This window comes from Garra rufa, chromosome 22 (assembly GCF_049309525.1).
Source record: "Garra rufa chromosome 22, GarRuf1.0, whole genome shotgun sequence".
In the NCBI taxonomy this organism is placed as follows: domain Eukaryota; kingdom Metazoa; phylum Chordata; class Actinopteri; order Cypriniformes; family Cyprinidae; genus Garra; species Garra rufa.
Window position 1 is genome coordinate 15,996,721 of NC_133382.1, and position 22,384 is coordinate 16,019,104.

At 39.4% G+C, this 22,384-nt stretch overlaps 1 protein-coding gene and 1 long non-coding RNA gene across 2 annotated transcripts in view; both read right to left on the bottom strand.

Annotated features, from left to right (window-relative positions):
* Window positions 1–9,079: 9,079 nt before the first annotated feature.
* LOC141297311 (uncharacterized) lies at window positions 9,080–9,606 on the bottom strand. The gene is made up of 2 exons (XR_012341356.1): window positions 9,519–9,606; window positions 9,080–9,415 (listed from the first exon to the last, which is right to left on the bottom strand). It is a non-coding gene; the product is annotated as an uncharacterized lncRNA (long non-coding RNA).
* Window positions 9,607–14,696: 5,090 nt separating this feature from the next.
* cpped1 (calcineurin-like phosphoesterase domain containing 1) overlaps window positions 14,697–22,384 on the bottom strand; it is a 63,814-nt gene continuing 56,126 nt past the window's right edge. The window contains exon 4 of the mRNA XM_073828637.1: window positions 14,697–18,961. Within this exon, the coding sequence (XP_073684738.1) occupies window positions 18,738–18,961 (224 nt within the window). The 3' untranslated portion in view covers window positions 14,697–18,737. The remainder of the gene's footprint in view (window positions 18,962–22,384) is intronic.

The window sequence follows — 22,384 nt, forward strand, 5'->3', positions numbered from 1 at the left end:
TTATGGCTTCCTGTTTTGACAACAAACTTTTTTTTTGTTGGAACTCTTGGATATTTTTAAAACTTCAATGTCACCTAAACTAACATTTAGCCTATTTAGTAGCACATTATCGCCACATAAGAAAAAAAGCAATGCTTTGATAGTAAAAAGTCATAAAAACATAAAAAGTCAAGTCTACGTCAAAAAGTCAAATATGACAAAATGGCTAAATTATACATTTTTTTCTCATTTTCATAATTTTGAGGTTTAGATTATGAGATACAAAGTCATAAAGAGATAAAAGTGATAATAAAGACGTACACAGCATTACAAAATATTTCTATTTCAGATTATTGCTGTTCTTCTGAACTGTGTATTCATCAAAAAAAATCTACTCAGTTGTTTTCAGAGAGATGCTTCACTTGCGTGTGGCTTCCTGTTTTGACAACAAACTAACTTTTTTGAGATAAAAAGTCAAAATCATTACATACTAAATCATAATTATGAGCAGTGTTGGTAAGGTTATTTTAGAAATGTAATAGGTTACGGATTACAAGTTACCTTAGGCTATTTAACAAATTGTGTAACTATTTCAATTACTTTATTAAAGTAATGTAACTGATTACATTTCTAAATTTCTAACAAATGTTTTCAGCTGGTAAACACTTTCAAACATTTAAAGCAGGCAGGGTTAACTGTACAGTAGTACTCAACAATAATTAATATCATTCATCACTTGAATTAAGATTATAAAAAATAATTTTTAAAGCACCACAAAAGCACCAGTTTTTACTTTGAGATCTTTCTAAAGTTAAAAATCATAACAAAAAATAGTAAATATTAATACAAGTATTCAGATGTAACCGTTATGTAATCATTGACATTTTCATAAGTAACTGTAATTGAATTACAATTTTTGTATTCATTAACCGTAACAGATTACAGTTACATTTATTTTTGTAATTAAATTATGTTAAATGTACACTACCAGTCAAAAGTTTTTGAACAATAAAATGTGTTTTTTTCTGCTCTCAAAGTCTGCATTTATTTGATCCAAAGTACAGCAAAAACAGTAAAATTTTGAAATATTTTTACTAATAAAAATAACTGTTTCCTATTTGAATGTACAATACAATACAATACAAGTTTATTTATCTAGCACATTTAAAAACAACCAATGTTGACCAAAGTGCTTTACAAAAGCAGAAATAAAAAGACAGTTTAATTAAAACTAAGAGAGTATTAAGGGATATTAAACGCCTTAGAGAAAAGGTAAGTTTTTAACGCAGATTTAAAAACTGACAGGGTTTGAGCAGATCTGATATATAACGGAAGGCTATTCCATAACCTGGGACCGATTACCGCGAAAGCGCGATCACCTCTATTTTTAAGTCTAGTTCTGGGAATATAGAGTAACTCAGAATCCATTGATCTCAGTGATCTAGACTGTGTGGATGGATGTAATAGGTCAGCTAAGTAACCTATTTTAGGTTATTTTATTTTAGGGTATTTTATTATTATTATCAATATTTAAAACAGTTGAGTACATTCTACTCCTGCTCGGCCTGCACCGCCCTGGCTTCCACTGCTCCACAGTCCTGGCTTCCACTGCTCCACAGTCCAGGCCCACCTCTGTTCCATGATCCAGGTCTGCCACTGCTCCATGGCCCAGGACCTCCGTCGTTCCACTGTCTGCCTCTGCCCCATTGTCCAGGCCCCGAATCGGTTCCTGTTCCCCTTTATGGACTTGGCCCTCCATCCCACCCCCTTTTGCACCTTGTCCTCCCACTATCTGGGACTTTTGAGTGCCAGGAGTCGCTCCTGGGGGCCAGGCCAGCAGAGGGAGCCCTTACCCACACTGACTGTTGCTGCTCCCTCTGCTGCCTCTATGGTAACTTCCTGTTTGGCAGCCATAAAAGGTAGACCATGCCAAACTAACCTTGCGAAGTATTGTTTTGCTCTTGCGAACTTTACTAAGCGTTTTCCATGTTTCCATGTTTCCTAGCCTTGTTGTGTTTTCCCTAGCCTTAGCCATAGTTTTGTTTTAGTTTCTTAGTCTAGCCATAGTTTTCATAGTTTAGTTTTTAGTTACCAAATAAGCCAGGCTTATTTTAGTTAGTCTGACTTATTGTCACTTGATTTGGCTCAAAATAAGTCAGACTAACTGAAATAAGCCTGACTTATTTGGTAAACTTGTTTTATGGAACACCCCCCAGACCTCAGTCCTCAGACTCCCTTGTAACATATACATTATATTCTTCAACAGCTTGGAATCAATATAATTTAAGGGGAAATAAATAATAATATTACTACTTTTTTTTTTAGCAGTGATGCTTTACATTAATCAAAACTGACGATAAAGACATGCTACAAAAAACTTCTATTTCAGATAAACGCTGTTCTTCTGAACTTTCAATTAAAAGAAATTGACAAATTTTACTCAGCTGTTTTCAACATGATAATAATAAATGTTTTTTTCTGAAGGATCATGTGACTGGAGTAATGATGCTAAAAATTCAGCTTTGAAATCACAGGAATGAATTACATTTTAAAATATTCAAATAGAAAACAGTTGTTTTAAATAGTAAAAATATTTCAAAATTTTACTGTTTTTTTCTGTACTTTAGATCAAATAAATGCAGGCTTGGTGAGCAGAAGAGACTTCTTTTAAAAAAACATGAAAAATCTTACTGTTCAAAAACGTTTGACTGGTAGTGTATTATCCAACACTGATTATGGATAAAAATAGAAATCATTAGATAAAAAGTTGAAATTATGATATTATATCATAAATATTACTTTCATCTTAGAATTTCAACTTTATGTTTAAATGTTTTATCATTTTAATTCCTGTGTTTCTTTAAAATATGATTTTCATGCCACCAAGTCCCCAGTTTTATTTATAGTAAGTAAGCTATTTATTAGTCTCATCTATTCATTAAATAACATAATATTTTATCACAGACCTTACATACTATTCATATTGTGTTTTGTATTATATATTGCACACAGTAACTTGAAGTAACTTGAACATTTGCACACTCTCATATATGTCCCAAAACTGTACATACAACATTTACCACAAGCCCATTGTATTCTATTTTATTCTATTCTATGCAGAAGGCTGTAGAAACTATGAATCACTATGAGTAGGTGCATTGCTACTTAGTGGCCTTGAGAGAGCAGTAGAGCACTTCTGTGTGGAGTGTTGCTGAAAGAGTGTTTATCACAGCTTAAGTGGGGCATGCTTAAAAATAAATAGGAAATGGATTTAAAGAGCTATTATGAAGAATATAACATGTACAAGGATGTTTTTATGCATAATCCTTTTTTGCGTTCAAAGAAAATAGAAAAACATTTCCACATTGCTATCAACATAATTATACAAAAATATTCTTTAGCAAATACACAAAATCTATGCAAACAGATGAATTAGTTAGAAACTCTCCATATCAAACAGCTACAGTTGTTTTCAGGATTTCATGCCTTTTATGACTGGCATATGCATAACTCCTGTTTACCAAACCAGACTGTATGCACAGTATATTATCCACTCTTTAAATGTAAAAGTGTCACAGCACTTTAGCTTTCAATACAGACACAAGATAGAGTGAAAAAGTAGATTCCAGGTCTGCATCTCTCAAGGTTATGTTCAGTAATCTTAAGTGCATTCTTCTGTCACTCTAACATTTTCATTATTTATTTTGCTTATTTTCTGTTTGCTAAAAATGAATAAAAAGGGAGAAATGTACAGAGTGTATCTGAGGAAGCCCTTAACTCATCAAGTGTTCTGGTTTCTTGTTTGAAATTAAGCGCAAGTAACCTCAAATAACATGAAAGAGCACCACTTGTTCATTCATTGTATCTGAGTGGCAGAAAGAAAAAAAAACCTTGCTGTTCAGAGAGCTTGTTTTGTTTTTTGAGGTCACTGACTAAGCACTTGAGGAGTGGAAGCCCTAATGGTGGAAGTAAAAGAAAGCAGGATGAACCTTTTATTCCGCCTGGTTCAAAGTTTAATGTCAGCCTTTCTCAAACATCACCATGTCAGGAAGCATGAGGTTAGGGGGAGATCTAGAGGAAGCAAACAAACACTCGTCCCAAGAAGTAGTGGAGCATTGCAGTGACTGGGCATGTCAAGAAGCATAGGAGATTAATCGAGGCAGGAAAAGGCGCCGGCTCAGAGAGCAGCTGGATTTTAGCAGTCTTTTTAAAAGGGTGACAGGAGGTGCGCTGCTTAAACAGCGTTATGTCAATGACTCATTAAAACTGGTCCAAATGTTCAACTCACTCGGCTCCTGCTCTACCTCTTTAACCTCGTGAAGCCTGACATATGAAATAATAGTCTGAAAAATCTATTTTGCTTTGTATGGCTCATATCACGTGTACCTTTTCAAGTATATCTAAAAACACTTGAGAAGAAAAAAAACACCTCAATTTTATTCAGAGGACCAAAAGTATGCAATTTGGTGCAGTCGCTGATATATGGCCAAAAATACATTTAATACCTTGTAATGTAAATCGATGAAATCTTTATAGCATTACAGTGGACTACTTACACAAAATGCATTTACATATCAGTTGTCACTCTGTATCTCGAAATAATATGGTTTGGTATGATGATATTTAGGGTGCGTAGTTTTACAATCAATTTTTCTGTAGTTTTTATTATAGGGACAAATATATAATGTAATGTAATACCACTATGATTAAGAAATGCACAAATAAATGTTTATCAAAATGCATCAAAAGCATGATGCATCATATTTGACACTCATATTTTAACATTGTTTGTGTATACCAGTGTATATAAGTCAAGTAAATCTACAGTTGGTTTATTCATCAGATGTCAGAAGGCATTATTGTGTACAACAGGCAATTCAGCAATTTTTGATCATGTTGATAATTTTGAGGCCTTAGAAATTTGAATATGGAATACTGCAGGCTTTTGGTTGGGTGATAGTTAAAGGAATAGTTCACCCAAAAATGACAATGTCATTAATTTCACTATTTCAATATGAATCGCGATTCAGTCTTCTAGCGCTTCGCTTCGCTTCACAAAACGCTTTTATAATTAATAATAATAGCATGACCGTCACGTGTTTTGACTGTTTTGTGTAGTTTTTATTCGTAGGTGTTCCTGGCCTAATGTTCTCCCATGCCCATATTTGGTTCTTCCCGTTCCTGTTTCCTTTGCTGTTGATTAGTTCCATCAGTTCCACCTGTGTTGAATTACTTATCCTGTGTTTATAAGCTATGTGTTTCCCTGAGTCCAGCATGGGTGTTGAATGACTTCTCTGCGTTCCTGTTCTGAGTTTTCCTATGTTTCCTCAATTAAAGACTATTGAACATTTCCACGTCTCCTTGTTTCCTACGCCATTGTTAGAAGTGTGACAGAATAACCGACCAAAACAGAAACTTCTGCGTTTTTCCTCCGTTTGTTTTCCCGTGTTTTGTTTCCGTTGTGTTCCCTCTATGGATCCCTTCACCCATCCCGACTTCCTCCTCCTCCTCCCCCTCCTCCTCCTGAAGCAGGGGGATCGATCTCTCAAGGACCATACAAGACTGTTCCTGATGCTAGCTAACACCACTAGCAACCCGGATGATGCGCTCGTCATTCTATGATGCGAGCTTGGACACCGCGTGCAGAGCTTCGCCGTTGTCCAAATATGGTCCTCGAGAGGATTTTGGCACTCCTGACCCAGCACCCAGCCCACTATATCCCCACTGCGTAAAGCGGATGCCCGAGCCCACCACAACTAAACAAGCCAGAGACACAGAGTGCAACAGAGCTGCTATCGCCACGGAGCCAGTGCTGCTTGTGATGTCAGTCCAGGTGCGTGAGCTGGCAACAACACCTGCCAAGAGGGAGAAAGCTGTGGCCAGTGAAATTGTGGAGGGGAGCTCTGCCCACTGCAACATGGCTGAGGGTAAGCTGCTATGGAACTGGGTCAATGGAAGACGAAGGAGGATCTAATAGACTTGTGGGATGAACAGCCCCCTCATCTCCCTTCTCCTTTGGAACCCTCAGTCACTCCTGCTTCTCTGTCCTGCCCAGTAAAAGAATGTGTCCCCAAGGGCAGCCCCGAGAGCCTGGAGGCTCACAAATTCCCACCCTCCTATCCGCTCCTGCCTCCTCCTCCACTGTCATCTGGCAGCCCATCTGCTCACCCTAAGCCCTCCAACTGTGCAGTGGGTTTGCCAGTTTCCATCGATGTTACGGCTGGAGAATCCCTCGTCTCCATCTCCAGCCTCAGAATCTTGGACTCCGCCTCGGCCCGTCAACCCAGCGGCTCCACCGTGGCCCCTAGCTCCCTCCTCTCCACTGTGGCCCGGCAGCCCACTGGTTCCACTGGGCTCTCTCGTTCCTCCGGCTCTGCCTCTGGCATCATCCATCCTGCACTTCGGGACTCCTCTCCTCTGGCTGCACCTTGTCCCTCCGGCTCCGTGAGGCTCTGCAATCCCTCCACTCCACCTCGGTCCTCTGTTGCTCCGTCTCCACTGCAGCCTCCCGGATCCACAGCTTCACATTGGCTCCTCCATGGTTCCTCCCTCCGTCGACTCCACCGTAGGCCATCATCATGGCTGTGGCCTGGGTCCTGTCTGGCTTCTCCTGTTCCAAGTCCCTCCTGTTGTCTCCCTGGCTCCTTCTTCCGTCTGGTCCACCCTGGTCACTCCTATCGTCTCCCTTGGCTCCTTCCTCTGTTTCCACCCTGGACTCTGTTTGTCATTGTCCTCCTCCCGGAGATCCATCCTCCTCCCAAATTTCCATCTTTGCTTCCTTCTATTGGTGTTGTCAGCATGAGGAAGCTCCTTTCCAGGAGTGCAAATTTGAGGGAAAAAACTTTTCTGATCCCAACGTTAGGAAAGAGTAGATAGAGTAAAGTAAAGAGGACTTTACTTTTAGTTCTACACTGCATCAGTACGAACTTGATTCTTTGCTTACTTCATTTTACCACAGATTCGTTTACAATTACCCATAGCGTCAGTGATGTAATGCTTGTTCCCTTATCTCAAGGAACTGAAGTTCAGTCAACCGTCAGTAACCGGAGCGACACAGTAACCGGAGCGACACAATTCAACACAGGATTTTCAAAAATATTTTGATTAAAAGACAATGCTGTGCCACCTACATTGGATCCAACAGTGATGTCGCAACAAAAGTGTAACTGTTTTCATTATGTGGTCACTATTGCTTTTTCTCTTCTTACAGATCGTTTGATATGTACTGAGTTATTTATAACTCATAGCGGTGTCCATCTATGAGGAATGAATGTATGTTAGCCAATCATAGCAGTAAGCGTTTACTTCGGTGTCTACAATCTGCCATGCCTATTCAAACAAAGTGTTCTGCTGAGGGGGGTTAAAAGCAGGACAGAAAATAGCCTATTACTTCTAAATTATTTTAAATTATTTTGATGTAAAAATCTTGATAACATTATAAGTGGACCTCAAAGAACAGTACAAAATGAAAAACAGAACTTTAAGGACAGAATTTTCATTTTTGGGTGAACTATCCCCCTAAGAGATTGTTCATTCTGTCACAATTTACTCATGTTATTCCAATCCTGTATGACTTACTTTCTTCTGAGAAACATATAAGAAAATAGTTTGAATATGTTGTCTTTGATTTTCATTGTAAGAACAATTTTCAAAACATTTTGTGTTTACAGAAAAAAAAAAGTCATAGTTTTGGAATGACATGAGGGTGAGTGAATGATGACAGACTTTTACTTCAAGTATTCGAGTATGCAGCCACATGTTTGGATAGTGAGGTTTTGGAGAGATTGTGTGTTAGTTGAAGGGATACAGCACCTTTAAGGCAGAGCGTACCACAAATTGTATTAAAGTCGCCAAGGTACAGGACTAACACTGCAGGATATTTGGTTTGCAAACACCAAATGAAATTACAGTGAGAACAGTGTGAGCCTGATGAAGTAAACCCAAAAACCACTGAGGGAACATTCTTGTGGGAATTTAAAGCTTCAAGGATACAAAATAAACTGGCTAGTTATGTGATAAATGATCTAGCAGTAATACAGAGCGTTTTGAGAGAATCACGACTTCACTGCTTACATTTAAAATGCACTGCTGTGAGTCACCAGAGACCATGCATTTTAACAGAACAAATAATATTACCAAATACTTTGCGGTTGAAAGTGGAAACACATTTCATATTTCTCAAAATTACTACAGCTGCTCCATTTGATCAGTTTTTGTGCCTATGAATTTTAAAAATGGAGCTCTTAGTGTTGAAAGCAAACTGCAGTGTGGCTGATAATTCAAGAGGCGCTTTTAAAAACATTAGCCCAATTTTCCAATTCCCTTTAATCCAAATATTAATATCATGTGTAATAATCTAATTGAAGCAGAGGATGGAAATCAAGGCTGCCCGGTGTGAGAAAATGTGGTGGCAGATTATCCGCATTAGCATTCTTACTGGATTCTAAAAGAACCAGTAAGAAAAGGATTAATGTTCACTTACAATGTAGAATATAGAAACCGTCTGCATGAATAACACAAGTCATTTCTATGTAAAAAAAATGAGTTGAAATTCCAATTATAGAAACAAAATTAATCACAGAGCTTAGAGGCGTAAACAAGACAAGGTCAGATGTAAGGTCACCCTTTTCACGGAAATATGTATGAGAAGCACGTTTTGAAGTTAAACATCTCAATCCATCCAAAATGAATAGGGTTTTCTCTCTTATTTAGACAGGTATTTATAGGCCAAGTCATTTTGCAATGCCAATGAGGCATCTTAATGATGTAGTGTGTATCTGCATCTCTTTGCTAATGTGCCCTCCACCTCACTGCATACTGAAAATGACTCCATTACAGTCCAACTCCACTAAAATAGCTTGCGCAGATGGGCAGACTGAACAGCAATCTGTCAAAGTCTGTGTGAGGGGTTGACTGACAACCTCAAGTGTTGGCTTGTGGAAAGTTCTTGCTTCAGAAACTTTTGGACCCTTTATTTTTTATTTTTTGGAAAAGAGGGAATTTTAGGGGTTGGTTGATTGGGAATGCTCACGAATGGCTTTCACCAGATTGTAACAGTTACCAATACTAAAGCTTACATAAGAAAAAGAAGGGGGATCAATCACCATCAAACATCACATTATATTTTTTAAGAAGAGCATACAACTTCAACACTGAACATCACAACATCTGGACCATATGCAATAGTGTGATCAGTTCATTCATACTTAGTGGCAAAGGCCTTTTAAATGTCCAACCAGCATTACAGCCCTGAGTTACCATAAATGTCCTCGGTTCATCACATCATTGGAGAAGTTAGGCTGATGAAAGTCTAAAGTCCAAGATCATCTGCAGCTTTAAAGTAGTTCGAAGGAAATTCCAAAGTCCAGGTGAATGGTATATCAGCAACGATAACCAGTTGAGATGCCCTCAACATTAAGTGGATAAAGAAAACCCTCTAAGCAAAACAAACCAAACAATACAACATGAGGCTCAGTAAACAAAATAAATTTTCCACTAGAAACCTCTGATAAATTTACAGAAACAATAAAGCAACTCACGTTGACATGTAGAACCCAAAAGTTCCTCAACAAGGGTTTGAAAAAGCATGAAGAGAGAAAACACTCTCAGCTCACAAGTGCCCTCATTCACACTTTCCACTCCTCTTATTCTCTGATCTAGACAAACTTCCTTTGATACCAACTCCCTTGCGCCCTCTCAGGATCGGGAGTAAAATTACAACTTAAAATACAAAAACAGGTAACAGCTTACTAGATCTGTTACCTGTTACCTGATCTGTCATTCCTCGATGACCCTGCATTTTCAATAAAACAGTTGAGTGAATAATTTAGTGACTCACATAATTGTTATGCCTCTGGACTGTCTGTGTTTGTTTTTCTTCCCATGTGCTCCCTGTGACCCAGTTTCTCCATTGTTTGATTGTGTTCATTTGGTTCAGGTGTGTCTCATGAATTACCCTTTAGTCTTGTATTTTTTGGCTGTATCCGAAATCGCCCCCTATACCCTCAAATAGGGCACTATTTGAGGGAACAGCCATTTTAAGTGGTGTTCGAAACCATAGTGGACGTTCCCGAGTGCACTCATTCAATCCCACAATGCACCGCAAAAACGAGTGTACAACGGATGTACGCTCAACAGCTAGAGATAACCCATAATGCACTGTGAGAGTCGCGCGCCGACTGAATTCCCGCGTCTCGACAGACGATGGCGCCCGCAGCTGAATTATCCATCCGTTCGTTTTACAATGCGCTCGTCCACTGCGTAATACAGCGTACAACACAGGTACAAATTCGTTGGAAATTGATTATTAAATTGTTTAACCAGGGTTTATACGTAAACTCCTTGACATAGTTCAAGATAAATCCTTTAATCTTACTACTCGAACTGTCTGTTTAAATGATTGTTAAACAGTAAGCAATACTATGCAAAAGCGGCCGTCCTTCCGGTGCACTTAGCGTCCGAATTCACTCACTCGCTTTCATTCACTACTTCAAGTGAACTGTACGAGTGGACTAATGTAGGGAATAGTGAATAGGGTATAGGGGCGATTTCGGATACAGCCATAGTGTGTCTGTTCCTTGATTCCTTTGCCTGGTGTTGTCAATGAAATGTGCTACGTGTGCTTCCCTGCCTGCCCTTTGTACCCCTTTTTTAGGTTATTAAAGACCGTTAATCGTGATTTTTCTTTGTCTCTACGTTCTATGACTCCAACTCAGTAACACCATGACAGAAAACCAGACTGACAAAAAGGTGTTTTTTTTTGTTCGTTTTCCCCATGGATTCCCTTGCTGCAATGTTCACCTCTCTAGCCCATAAGGACCTTCTCCTCTTGGTGTATGCAGTTGAGGCCAGCCAGCTTGCTGTTTTAATTGCGTTTGACGATGCTGCGCTGAACTCAGTGTTCTGGGTCGGGCCAAATTACCACCGCCCTGTCGACCTCCCAGACACCACTGGACTGAGCTGGAGGGAAGCTATCATCCAGTGTCCGGAGAGCGTCTAACCCTGTTCCCCATCCAGGCTCCTGTTTTCTACTCCCAGCCCAGAGAGGGCTCCTGTTACCAAGTCAAGCTAAAAGAGGGCTCCTGTTACTGAGTCAAGCCCAGAGAGGGCTTCTGTTCTCAAATCCAGCCCAGAGACAATCTCTGTTTCCGATTCCAGCCCAGAAAGGGCTCCTCTTTCCACGTCTAGCACAGAGAGGGCTTCTGTTACCAAGTCAAGCCCAGTGAGGGCTCCTGTTACCAAGTCAAGGCCAGAGAGGGCTTCTATCCCCGAGTCTAGCCTAGAGAGGGCTTCTGTTTCCACGTCCAGCCCAGAGAGTGCTCCTGTTTCCAAGTTAAGCCCAGAGAGGGCTTCTATCCCCGAGTCTAGCCCTGAGAGGGCTTCTGTTCCCAAGTTCAGCCCAGAGAGGGCTTCTGCTCTCAAATCCAGCACAGAAAGAGTCTCCATTCCTGAGTCCAGCCCAGAGAGGGCTTCTGTTCTCGAGTCCAGCCCAGAGAGAGTCTCCGTTTCTGAGTCCAGCCCAGAGAGAGCTTCTGTTCTCGAGTCCAGCCCAGGGAGAGTCTCCGTTTCCGATTCCATCCCAGAGTGAGCTTCTGTCCCCAAGTCCATCCCTGAGATAGACTCTGTTTCCACGTCCAGCCCAGAGAGCGCTCCTGTTCCCAAGTTAAGCCCAGACAGGGCTTCTATCCCAGAGTCTAGCCCAGAGAGGGATTCTGTTCCCAAGTTCAGCCCAGAGAGGGCTTCTGTTCTCGAGTCCAGCCCAGAGAGAGCCTCCATTCCAGAGTCCAGCCCAGAGTGGGCATCTGTCCCCAAGTCCAGTCCAGAGAGAGACTCTGGACTGGACTTGGGGAGACCCAGAGAAGGCTTCAGCTCCTGAGTGCAGCCCAGGGAGGGCTCCTGTTTCTGAGTGCAGCCCTCAGAGCCTGGAGGCTCGCAAATGTTCTTTGTCCAGTGTTGTCCATGAAATGTACTACATGTGTGTTCCTGTCTGCCCTGTTCCCCCTTATTTGGATTATTAAAGACTGTTGTTTGTGATTCTCCTTCGTCTTCGCGTTCCATCATGGTAATATTACTTATTAGGGACTCACTTTATCTCTACATTCTCAAAAAATTGTCAAAACTGTGTCAGTATCCTTTAAAAAGGTACTCATATGTATCATTTAAGGGTAAATAAGGTACAAAGATGCACCTTTTAGGTAGGTAGGCTTAGGTTACCATGCCAGTGACAGCATTGGACCTTTTTTCTGACATTGTAAATGAATCAGCATTTTGAATCTGTGAGTGATTCAGTGATTCACTCATAAAGACAGTCATAAATTAATTAGTTAAATGACTCACTCATAAAGACATTTGCTTGCCGCCACCTACTGCCATGTTGATGTAACCTGCAGAAAATGATCATCACAGATTTACAAATTGATTTATTTATTATGAAATTAATTTATTCTTACGAATCCAGTCTAGCAGACCAGGATTAACCGTAAAGCTCACACTTCAATATAGCAGCTAAGATAAAGCTAGATTTGGTCGTTCGGCAGGTGGTTATTATTGGTGGTTTATATGTCAGGCTGTTGATGCCCTGTGATTTACTCAGTGTAGGAGTTCATTCTGCTGTGTGAAGAAAACCAACCTGCTAAATGTCAAATATCCTCCTGTTCCAAGTCTGAATTCATCTACGTGCTATGCTGCCTGTCCATGTGAGAATCACCCAGGATGGACAAGAAAAACGGTCCTTTACAAACTGACCAATGGCTTAATAATTTCTATAAGAAACCTGAAATTCTATAGGAGAAACCTGTGTGTCCCTTCACAGCTGACTTACTGTGACATATCCAAATTATCGATGTAAGAACAGAGGCCATTAGGACGGTGTGGTCACTGACCTGGACAAATTGTATTATGTTGTTCATCCTTGAGTACTGCATGCTATCTTAGAGTGACATGCTGATTACTAGCCCTCAGGCTTGAGATCAGAACAAAAAGCACAGGAAGATGCTTTCAATATCCAGCCACTGCAAGAAGAAGCTGGAGAGAAAATAAGGTAACACGACAAGGGACATCTTATGTCGAGGTTCACTGAGTCAGGTCTGTGCAGTGAGCTGCTAGCAAGGGGAAGATTGTTTTTTGTAATGGATGAAAAATTGGTGTGGTATTTTTTCTGTCGCTTATTCATTTAGGGATTTTTTTTACCATACGATGCTGTCACTTTAGTTATCCAGACTGTATTTGTGCCATTTAAATATCATCATACATATCATCATACATATCTTTTGTAAGAATGCTTTTGCTTGTTTGAAAAAAGTGCTATTTTTTGTATTTGCTGATTCATTTACTAACTGTATTTCTTCCATTTGATGTTGTCACTCTAGTCACATCTTGATTACATTTGTGCCATTTATATATCATTACAAATATCAGCCTTTTTGAATAAAATACAGCTTTTTGAATAAAAAAAAAGTTTTTTTTTAACTCCAAACCCAGTTTTTCTTGTAGGCATTTTAACTGGACCAGTAATACTTTAGCCAAAACTCTCAGGCCCGGTTTCACAGACAGGGCTTAGACTAAGCCAGGATTAGGCCATAGTTCAATTAGGACATTTAAGTCATTTTTATAAACATGCTTAGAAAAAAACATTACAGGTGTGCATCTTGAGACAAAACAAAGGCACTGATATATTTTAAGATCAATCAGTGCAATTTTGTTTCAATTGAAACAGCTCAGACTTACATTTTAGTCTAGGACTAGGCTTAAGCCTTGTCTGTGAAACCAGGGGTCAGAGTTCAGTAAAGTAGTCAGTTGTACTCCACTTTAAAAATTTAAATTTCTTGATATTTTACTCACCCCCATGTCATCCAAGATGTTTGTCTTTCTTTCTTCAGTTACAAAGAAATTAAGTTTTGGAGGAATACATTAAAGGATTTTTCTCCATATAGTGGACTTCAATGGTGCTCAACGGATTGAAGGTTAAAAATGCAGTTTCACTGCAGCTTCAAATAGGCTCTACACAATCCCAGCTGAGAAATAAGGGTCTTATTTAGCGAAGCGATTGGTTAATTTCTAAAAATTTCTATTTTTTACAATTTATATATATTTTAACTTCAAATGCCTGTCTTGTCTAGCTCTGCAATGTGCATGCATATAGTACACTGTGCAGTCTGCACTCAGTTAGGGTATGTCGAAAAACTCTCATCGCACTCCCATTCACAAAAAGGTAAGACAGCAATGTAGGGTGATTTTGAAGTTGAAGGAGAAAATGAGATGGTAGTTTTTTTTGACATACCCTAAATGTCTTGAACTGGAGTGCACAGAGTACGAATGCGCATTGCAGAGCTAGACAAGACAAGCATTTGTGGTTAAAAAGTGTATACATTTTTTTTTTTAAGAAAATGACAGATCATTTCACTAGATAAGACCCTTATTGCTCGGCATTGAAACTGCAATTTTAATCTTCAATGCGTTGAGCACCATTGAAGTCCACTATATTAATAAAAATGCTGTAATGTTTTCCTCAAAAAACGTAATATTCAAACTGTTGACTATGAATCTTTTTGACTGTCTCATTAAAAACACACAGCGTTTTTCCAACTGTTGCCAGAGGCAACTTGATGCAACTTGACTGCTGCAAATGTATTTTTTTGTCGTATTTGTGTGAATTTTGTTTGTGGTCTGAAGCCCTAGATTTATAACCCAAATAAAAAAGTAATTTGTCAAAACAGAGATAAAGCATTTCATTTTAAAATTTATTTTGCTGTCATTTTAAAATGTAGTACAAAAATACGATCATGCACAGGATTAAAAATCTAACTGAATCTTATTTAATTCTATTAAAACTTGAAATACGATTCTAAAAGAAAAAATAACATAAACAGAATAAGATATGTTTCAGATTCTGTACTTAGATTTCCATTATTCAAATTAACAATTAATATTAATCATTAATCAAAGAAGTAAATTTGATAACACTTTACAATAAGGTTTCATTTGTTACGATTATTAACCACCTTAGTTAACAAGAACTAACAATGACTGATAATTCTACAGCATCTACTTTGGGTTAGTTCACTAAAAAATTAAAATGACCCCATTATTTACTCAACCTCCAGACATTCTAGGTGTATATGACTTTTTTTCAGATGAATCCAATCGAAGTTATAATAAAAATTATCCTGCCACTTCCAAGCTTTAGAACGGCAAACAGGCAGGTGTTTCTCTTCATCAGTCTAAAACAAGTCCAATAAAGTTCATCTATAATAAAACGTGCCTTACACAACTCTGGGGGGTGAATAAAGACCTCCTATAGCAAATCAATGCCTTTTTATAAGGAAAAATATCAATATCTAAAACGTAATAATCACTTTAATCTAGCTTGCGCCAACTGGTTGTACATGGAAGTAGCTCAGATCGGATGACGTTGCGCATGCGCCGCTCAGAAATGACGAAGAAAGACAGAAAACAAAAAAAAAAACGATCATGAATTAGAAGTTCAAAATGAGGATTTGTAAAGAAAAAATGTTTTCCTTCCTTCCTTTTCCTTTGCTAAAGTCAGAAACCTTTGCTTCCTTTGCTCCTGTAAACAAATGTTGGTTTTCACAAGACTGACCAGCGCAACGCTGACGTATTAAATCAACTGCCCGGATTGGCTTCCTTGTGCAACAGTTAAAGTGATTATTACGTTTCTAAAGCTTGGAAGTGCCAGGATCATTTTTAACATAACTCCGACTGGATTAGTTTGAAAGAAGGAAGTCATATACACCTAGGATGCCTGGGGGTGAGTGAATGAAGGCCCTTTCACACGGGACGCGGCAATCGCGAGTGTCTAGTTCATTTTCAATGGGAGACACGTGGCAAGCGGCAAACCGCGGGTGGTTTCGCTGGCGGCGCGGAGGCGGAGCGCAAGCGGTGCTCGTGCACCCAAAATCATGCCGCTTCCATGGGCACGGCGGTTCGCGGCAGGCGCCGCCAAAGATAAAAATATTTTATCTTTTTGTGAGCGGCAGCGGCAGCCGCGTCGGCTTTAACCAATCAGTGAACAGATTACTAACAACCAATCATAGAATATTTAACTGAACTTATAACGGATAGTTGAAAATAGAGGAGAAGATTGTTTTAAGTGTGCTGAATTTCCCAGAACTGTATGAATCATCTAAAATCTCATTCTTGGTTGGGGTGAGCACACGAGTTAGTTTGCCAGGTAAAAATACAAAGTGTCCAAACAATACATTATTATGCGTGGTGTTATAATAAACTATGTCTTTCAAAAGTTTGAATAATAATAATGACAATAATTAATGACAGGATGACACAAACACATTTTTCCGTTTTATTTAGACTTTTAAGCAACTGTAACTATGGCAACGTCCGCCCCCAGACCGTGTCGCGAACACCGCCTCAACTGCACAAAACGCTTCCACTACAAGAGAAGGCGGCAGCCGCGCGGCGATTTCACCGCTTGCCGCGTCCCGTGTGAAAGGGCCTTAATGCGCTCATTTTCATTTTTGGGTGAACTATCCCTTTAAAGGGGTCATCGGGTGCAAAACTAACTTTTACATGTGGTTTGCACATTAATGTGTGTTGGTAGTTTGTGTACACAACAACCCTACAATGATAAAAAATCCACCCAGTGGTATTTTTTTAATCTTTAAAAGTAATTTCCCCTTTTTAAAATCAGTTCATTCTTAGCTTCTTGTCGTTGTGATGAAATACATTAGCGTTTTACCTTAGACCCGCCCTCACTGAGCTGAAACAGTCCGAATACGATCCTCACTGTGTCGACTTGGGTGCAGAGGAAGACTCTAATTGAGCGATTGAGGTGTAATGTTTTTATGTAATAATGAACATAGCAGTCGTCATTTACTCCCGACATCTGAGCCACCGAAGACACAGAGGTTTAATGTTATAAATGGAAAGCGCCAATCCTGATCTACATAAGCATCTATCTTCGTGCAAATCGTTCCTGATGCAGCTTCACCCACAGCAGAAGTGAGTATAAGGTTTTTTATGCTTCTTTGCAAATGGCCTTTCTTAATAATGTACTTGTTGGCAAGTTTCGCCAATAAACGCGGCTAAATGCAGCTAAATGCGGCTAAAATAAACATAATCACAGAGAGGGGCAGGGCGAGCAGAGCTTGTGGCATTTAAAGGGGCCATGTCTTAAAATGAGCTGAAATTTTGCAGAGCTGATTTTGACAAGGTAAAAGGGTGTTTTTTTACACTACTATTGAGAATTTTTAACCAAAGTATATTAGAGACTTTTCATTAAGACCCTAAAGATTCATATGAACTTGTGGAAAATGGGCATCCGATGACCCCTTTAATATTAGTCTTATTAGATATGAAAATGTATTTCTCATTGCTAGTTCATGTTAGTTAAAGGAATAGTTCAGTTAAAAATGAAAATTAGCCCATGATTTACTCACCCTTAAGCTATCCTAGGTGTATATGACATTCTTTTTTAACTAATACAATCAGAGTTATATAAAAAATGTCCTTGATCTTCCAAGAATGGGGTGAATGGGGTTTAAGATAAAGTTGGATGGATGAAGTGCATAAATCCATCATAAAAAGTACTTCACGAAAGTGGAGTCACTCTGTCATGTATGCTGTGTGGAGCGCTTTTTATGATAGATGGATGCACATTATTGGACTTTAAAATATCAACACCCGATCACTGCCATTGTAAACCTTGGAAGTCAGGACATTTTTTAATATAACTCTGATTGTATTTGTCTGACACCTCGAAGTCATACACCTTGGGTGAACTGAGGGTGAGTAAATACTCATTTTCATTTTTGGCTGAACTATCCCTTTAACTAAACAATTGTAAAGTGTTACTGTAAATGTTCAACACTAATCATGTGAACCCCTTTGTACAGGATGTTGAGTCAGATGTTCATGCAGCTCGAGTGCCATTGCGATTAAAGCAAAATGGGCACAAATCAAAAACTGGAACATTCTGACAATCATGTTGATTTTTGCAGTTAAACATTTTAAACTGAATGCCAATTACATGATTTTGAATGAAAACCTTTACCCCTCTGTAAGAACACAGCATTAGATATTACACATAAATATTACACGGAAAGTTTCAGAGAAAACTGGAAAACACCCAGTTTAATTTTAGCATGTTCGACACTGGTGAGGAAGCCAGGAGGTCACAGATTAAATTCAGACAAGAGCTTGGTCATTTTACGATGTCTTTCTTACGGCAGGCATGCCGTTGAAGTCGTTCAGTCACACCCGGCTGTTTTCGGGCGCTTCTAAGTGTGAGGTGAGGTCAGCAATTATGCTTTTGGTGATCCACCCACAGAACAAGTGACTCGATGTCCCGGTCACCCCAACCACGTCTTTCAATAGTTACCATGGAGATTGCCTCTTTCCTCCTCTCAGAGACGGAACAGAGTAATGAGCAGAGAGGAGCAAGGAGTGAACTCATCAAACTGTCATCCAAAATGTTCAGCGCTATTAAACTACCATTGTACCCTAGCATCTCCTCACTCCATTAGTATGATGAGGTGATTTAACTTCAGAGTTTAAGGAATTCTCAGACACATTTGCATGATTAAAGTATGGAGACGGATGATGTGAGTATCAAAGATCAAAAGATCCACTGGTTCGAATTAATGCATGCTAATGTATTCAAAACATAAGGCTCCTGTAAAAAAAAAAACTGAAAGCTCTAGATGTACAAACAACGGCTCAGTCTTTATAATGAATGTTGAGGATGAAGATACAACCATGTGATTAGTGACCTGGAGGTGCATTCAAACCAACAATTTCTTCAGGTCTTCGTCCATTCCTCTTTCGGTTAATTGGTCTAGACTATGGTAGCGATGGATGATGTCATCTTTAGTAACTACCACCACTCGCACACCATGAGTGTCGTCTCCCAACTGACATCCAACTGCAGAGCTCACCACCATATCCAGCCCATCATAGCAGCCACCTGCATTTCTGTGGTAGTGACCAGAGAACACAGCTTTCACCCCTGAAATGAGAAACATGTTGATATCACTTACAAATTATATCAAAAACAAATAAGTCTGACTATGAATATAGTTAGTTTATAGATATAAAATAATCAAATTACACAAAATAGTCAATTCATGATCACAGTTTTAGTGTAATGTCTACAGATGTACACAATCCATTTGATGACTGGGTACATATTTATGCGTCTGAGGGTACTTGTTCGATCTGTCAAAGCTCTAACATGACTGGCTGACTTTAAAAATGTTTTCTTAAGCAGCTCCAGCTCATTAAAAGCATCCAGTGATGTATACCTTGAATCCAAATGCTTTCTTTAGATAAAATTGAATAAATCTACATGCAACATTTTTTTACAAGACTACCTAGAAACTCAGATGTGTTAACCAGGTTGATAACCAGGTTGTCTTTTTGATTTTCCAACTTTTAAAAGGTTAGTGACATAAAATCATTGAAAGATGAAATTTAAAGTTTTACTTGAGGTACTTAATTAAAGTACATATTAATTTTCACTTCTTTTTTTAGTTTTCTGTGTACTTATCACTTTTGTATGGGTAGAAATGCTTTTCATATTCAGAGTTTATTGTAATTTTTTCAGGTCTTTTGTGTCAAATGTGAAGGTAATTTTTTAAATTACTCTTTTTTAAAAAAAAAGGAATATACCTAACATTTCTCTTCCTTGCAAGCCTAACATTTTTATACTTTTTGAGAACAAAATGTTCCAACATTTTAGTTAGTGTGTAGCAATAACAGATGCATATGGACAAGAAGACAGCTATACATCTGTCTGAAAAGAATAATAACCATAAGAACTCATGACTTAACAAGCTGAGGTAATCAAAAACCAGTTTTGCTTTACTAGTAACAGAGGGGGGCTGCTGAATTGCACATATAAGAACCGCCAAACATATTAGAGAAACATTAACATTGGCCTAATTGGCCGTGGCCAAATGGTTAGAGAGTCGGACTTGTAACCCAAAGGTTGCAGGTTCGAGTCTCAGGTCCGGCAGTCACCCTCAATACCACGACTGAGGTGAGTCCCTTGAGCAAGGCATCGTACCCCCAACTGCTCCACGGGCGCCGCAGCAATGGCTGCCCATTGTTCTGGGTGTGTGTTCATGGTGTGTGTTCACTGCTGTGTGTGTGCACTTGGATGGGTTAAATGCAGAGCACAAATTCCTAGTATGGGTGACCATACTTGGCCTCACTTCACCTCCTTTCCTTTCCTTTAATTTATGAGTCAGCATGTTACCTTTGTTACTTATGTACCTAAGTCCTTTCTTCCACACATCACTTATTGTGACAGTCTGTTTTAGATAAACCAGCCTTGTGACTTAAAAACAAAACCAACATAGGTTACACTTACAGTAAGATTTTTTGGTAACACTAGTTTAAAAGGTTTGCTCACCCAAAAATGAAAATTAGCCCATGATTTACTCACTCTCAAGGCATCCTAGGTGTACATGACTTTCTTCTTTCACACAAATCCAATCTGAGTAACATTAAAAATTATCCTGGCTCTTCCCAGCTTTATAATAGTAGTGGGTGGGTGTTTCTGTTCAACAGTCCTAAAGAAGTCCAATAGAGTTTGTCCATCATAATAAAAAGTGCCTCACACAGCACCAGCGGCTGAATAAAGGCCTCCTGTAGCAAATTGATGCATTTTGTAAATAAAGAACAGTTTACTCTAGCTTGCACTAACTGTCATAGACAGAAGCCGTTCTGGGCAGATGGCGAAAGGAAGCGCATGTGTAGCACATGCACTGGTGAGACTTGCAAAAACCAACGTTTCTTTACAGAAGCAGAGGAAGCAAAGTTTCCTTACTTTAGCAAAGGAAAACCAGTGTCCTCCTGGCTTATATTGAAATCTTCCGTCAATTTTCTTTACAATTTCTTTTTTACAATTTGGTCCTTCTGATTTGTGACTGCCTTTTTGCTCTGCTTTCTACTCTGTGCTTCCACGATCGTCACATCTCACCGGCACATGTGCAACGCATACGTCCTACATCATCTGCCCAGAATGGCTTTCATGTACAGCAGTTTGTGCAAGCTAGAGAAAAGTGATTATTACATTTTAAATATGGATATTTGTTTTAATAAAATGCATCGACTTTACTCACCCCCCGGAGCCATGTGAGTCACCTATTATTATGGATATTATGTGCTTTATTGGACTTCTTTTGGACTGTTAAACAGAAACACCCACCCACTGCCATTATAAAGCTTGGAAGAGCCAGGACAATTTTTAATATAACTCCAATTGTATTCGTCTGAAAGAAGAAAGTCACCGGACTTTAAACCTAGGATGCCTTGAGGATGAGTAAAACATTAAATTTCATTTAACAATAGTCTTACTATTTATAAACAGTGATATAGAGTTTATTGACAAAAAAGTCTTAGTTAATTGTGAGAATTGGTCCTAAATTGTTTTTTTTAAGAAATAATATTTTATTCTGTCTGTCACTGAAGCCTTGCGGACTGCAAAAGCTGATTTCAAATCATCAGTACTCATCTTGCTGGACCTATCTGCAGCTTTTGACACTGTGAATCATCAGATCCGCCAGTCCACACTCTCATCACTGGGCATCACAGGGACTTCACTTCACTGTTTCAAATCCTACCTCTCTGGTAGGTCTTTCAGGGTGGCCTGGGGAGGGGAGGTATCCAAAACTCATCAACTGGTCATTGGGGTTCCTCAGGGATCAGTTCTTGGACCCCTCCTCTTCTCCATATATACCACATCTCTGGGCCCCATCATACAGGCGCATGGCTTCTCCTACTATTGCTATGCTGATGACACACAGCTCTATCTTTCATTCAAACCAGATGATCCATCGGTAGCTGCACGGATCTCTGGCTGCCTGGCGGATATCTCTGCATGGATGAAGGAACACCATCTACAGCTCAATCTAGCAAAGACTGAGCTCCTTGTCTTTCCTGCCACTCCAACTTTACAACATGACTTCTCCATCCAGTTAGGTTTTACCCCATCAATTACCCCATCGACTTCAGCCAGAAATCTTGGAGTAATCTTTGATGACCAATTGACTTTTAAAGACCACATAGCTAAAACTGCTCAATCTCGCAGGTTTGCATTGCACAACATCAGAAAGATCAGGTCCTTCCTAACAGAGCATGCTGCACAACTTCTCGTCCAGGCCCTGGTCATCTCCAGGCAGGACTACTGCAATGCTCTTTTAGCCGGTCTTCCAGCATGTACAATCAGACCTCTACAAATGATTCAGAATGCAGCAGCATGGCTGGTCTTCAATGAACCCAAGAAGGCCCATGTCACACCTCTCTACATATCCCTGCACTGGCTACCGGTTACAGCTCGCATCAAATTCAAGACACTGATGCTGGCATATAGGACAGCCACCTGCTCATCACCTGCTTACCTCCATTCACTACTTCGAATCTACAC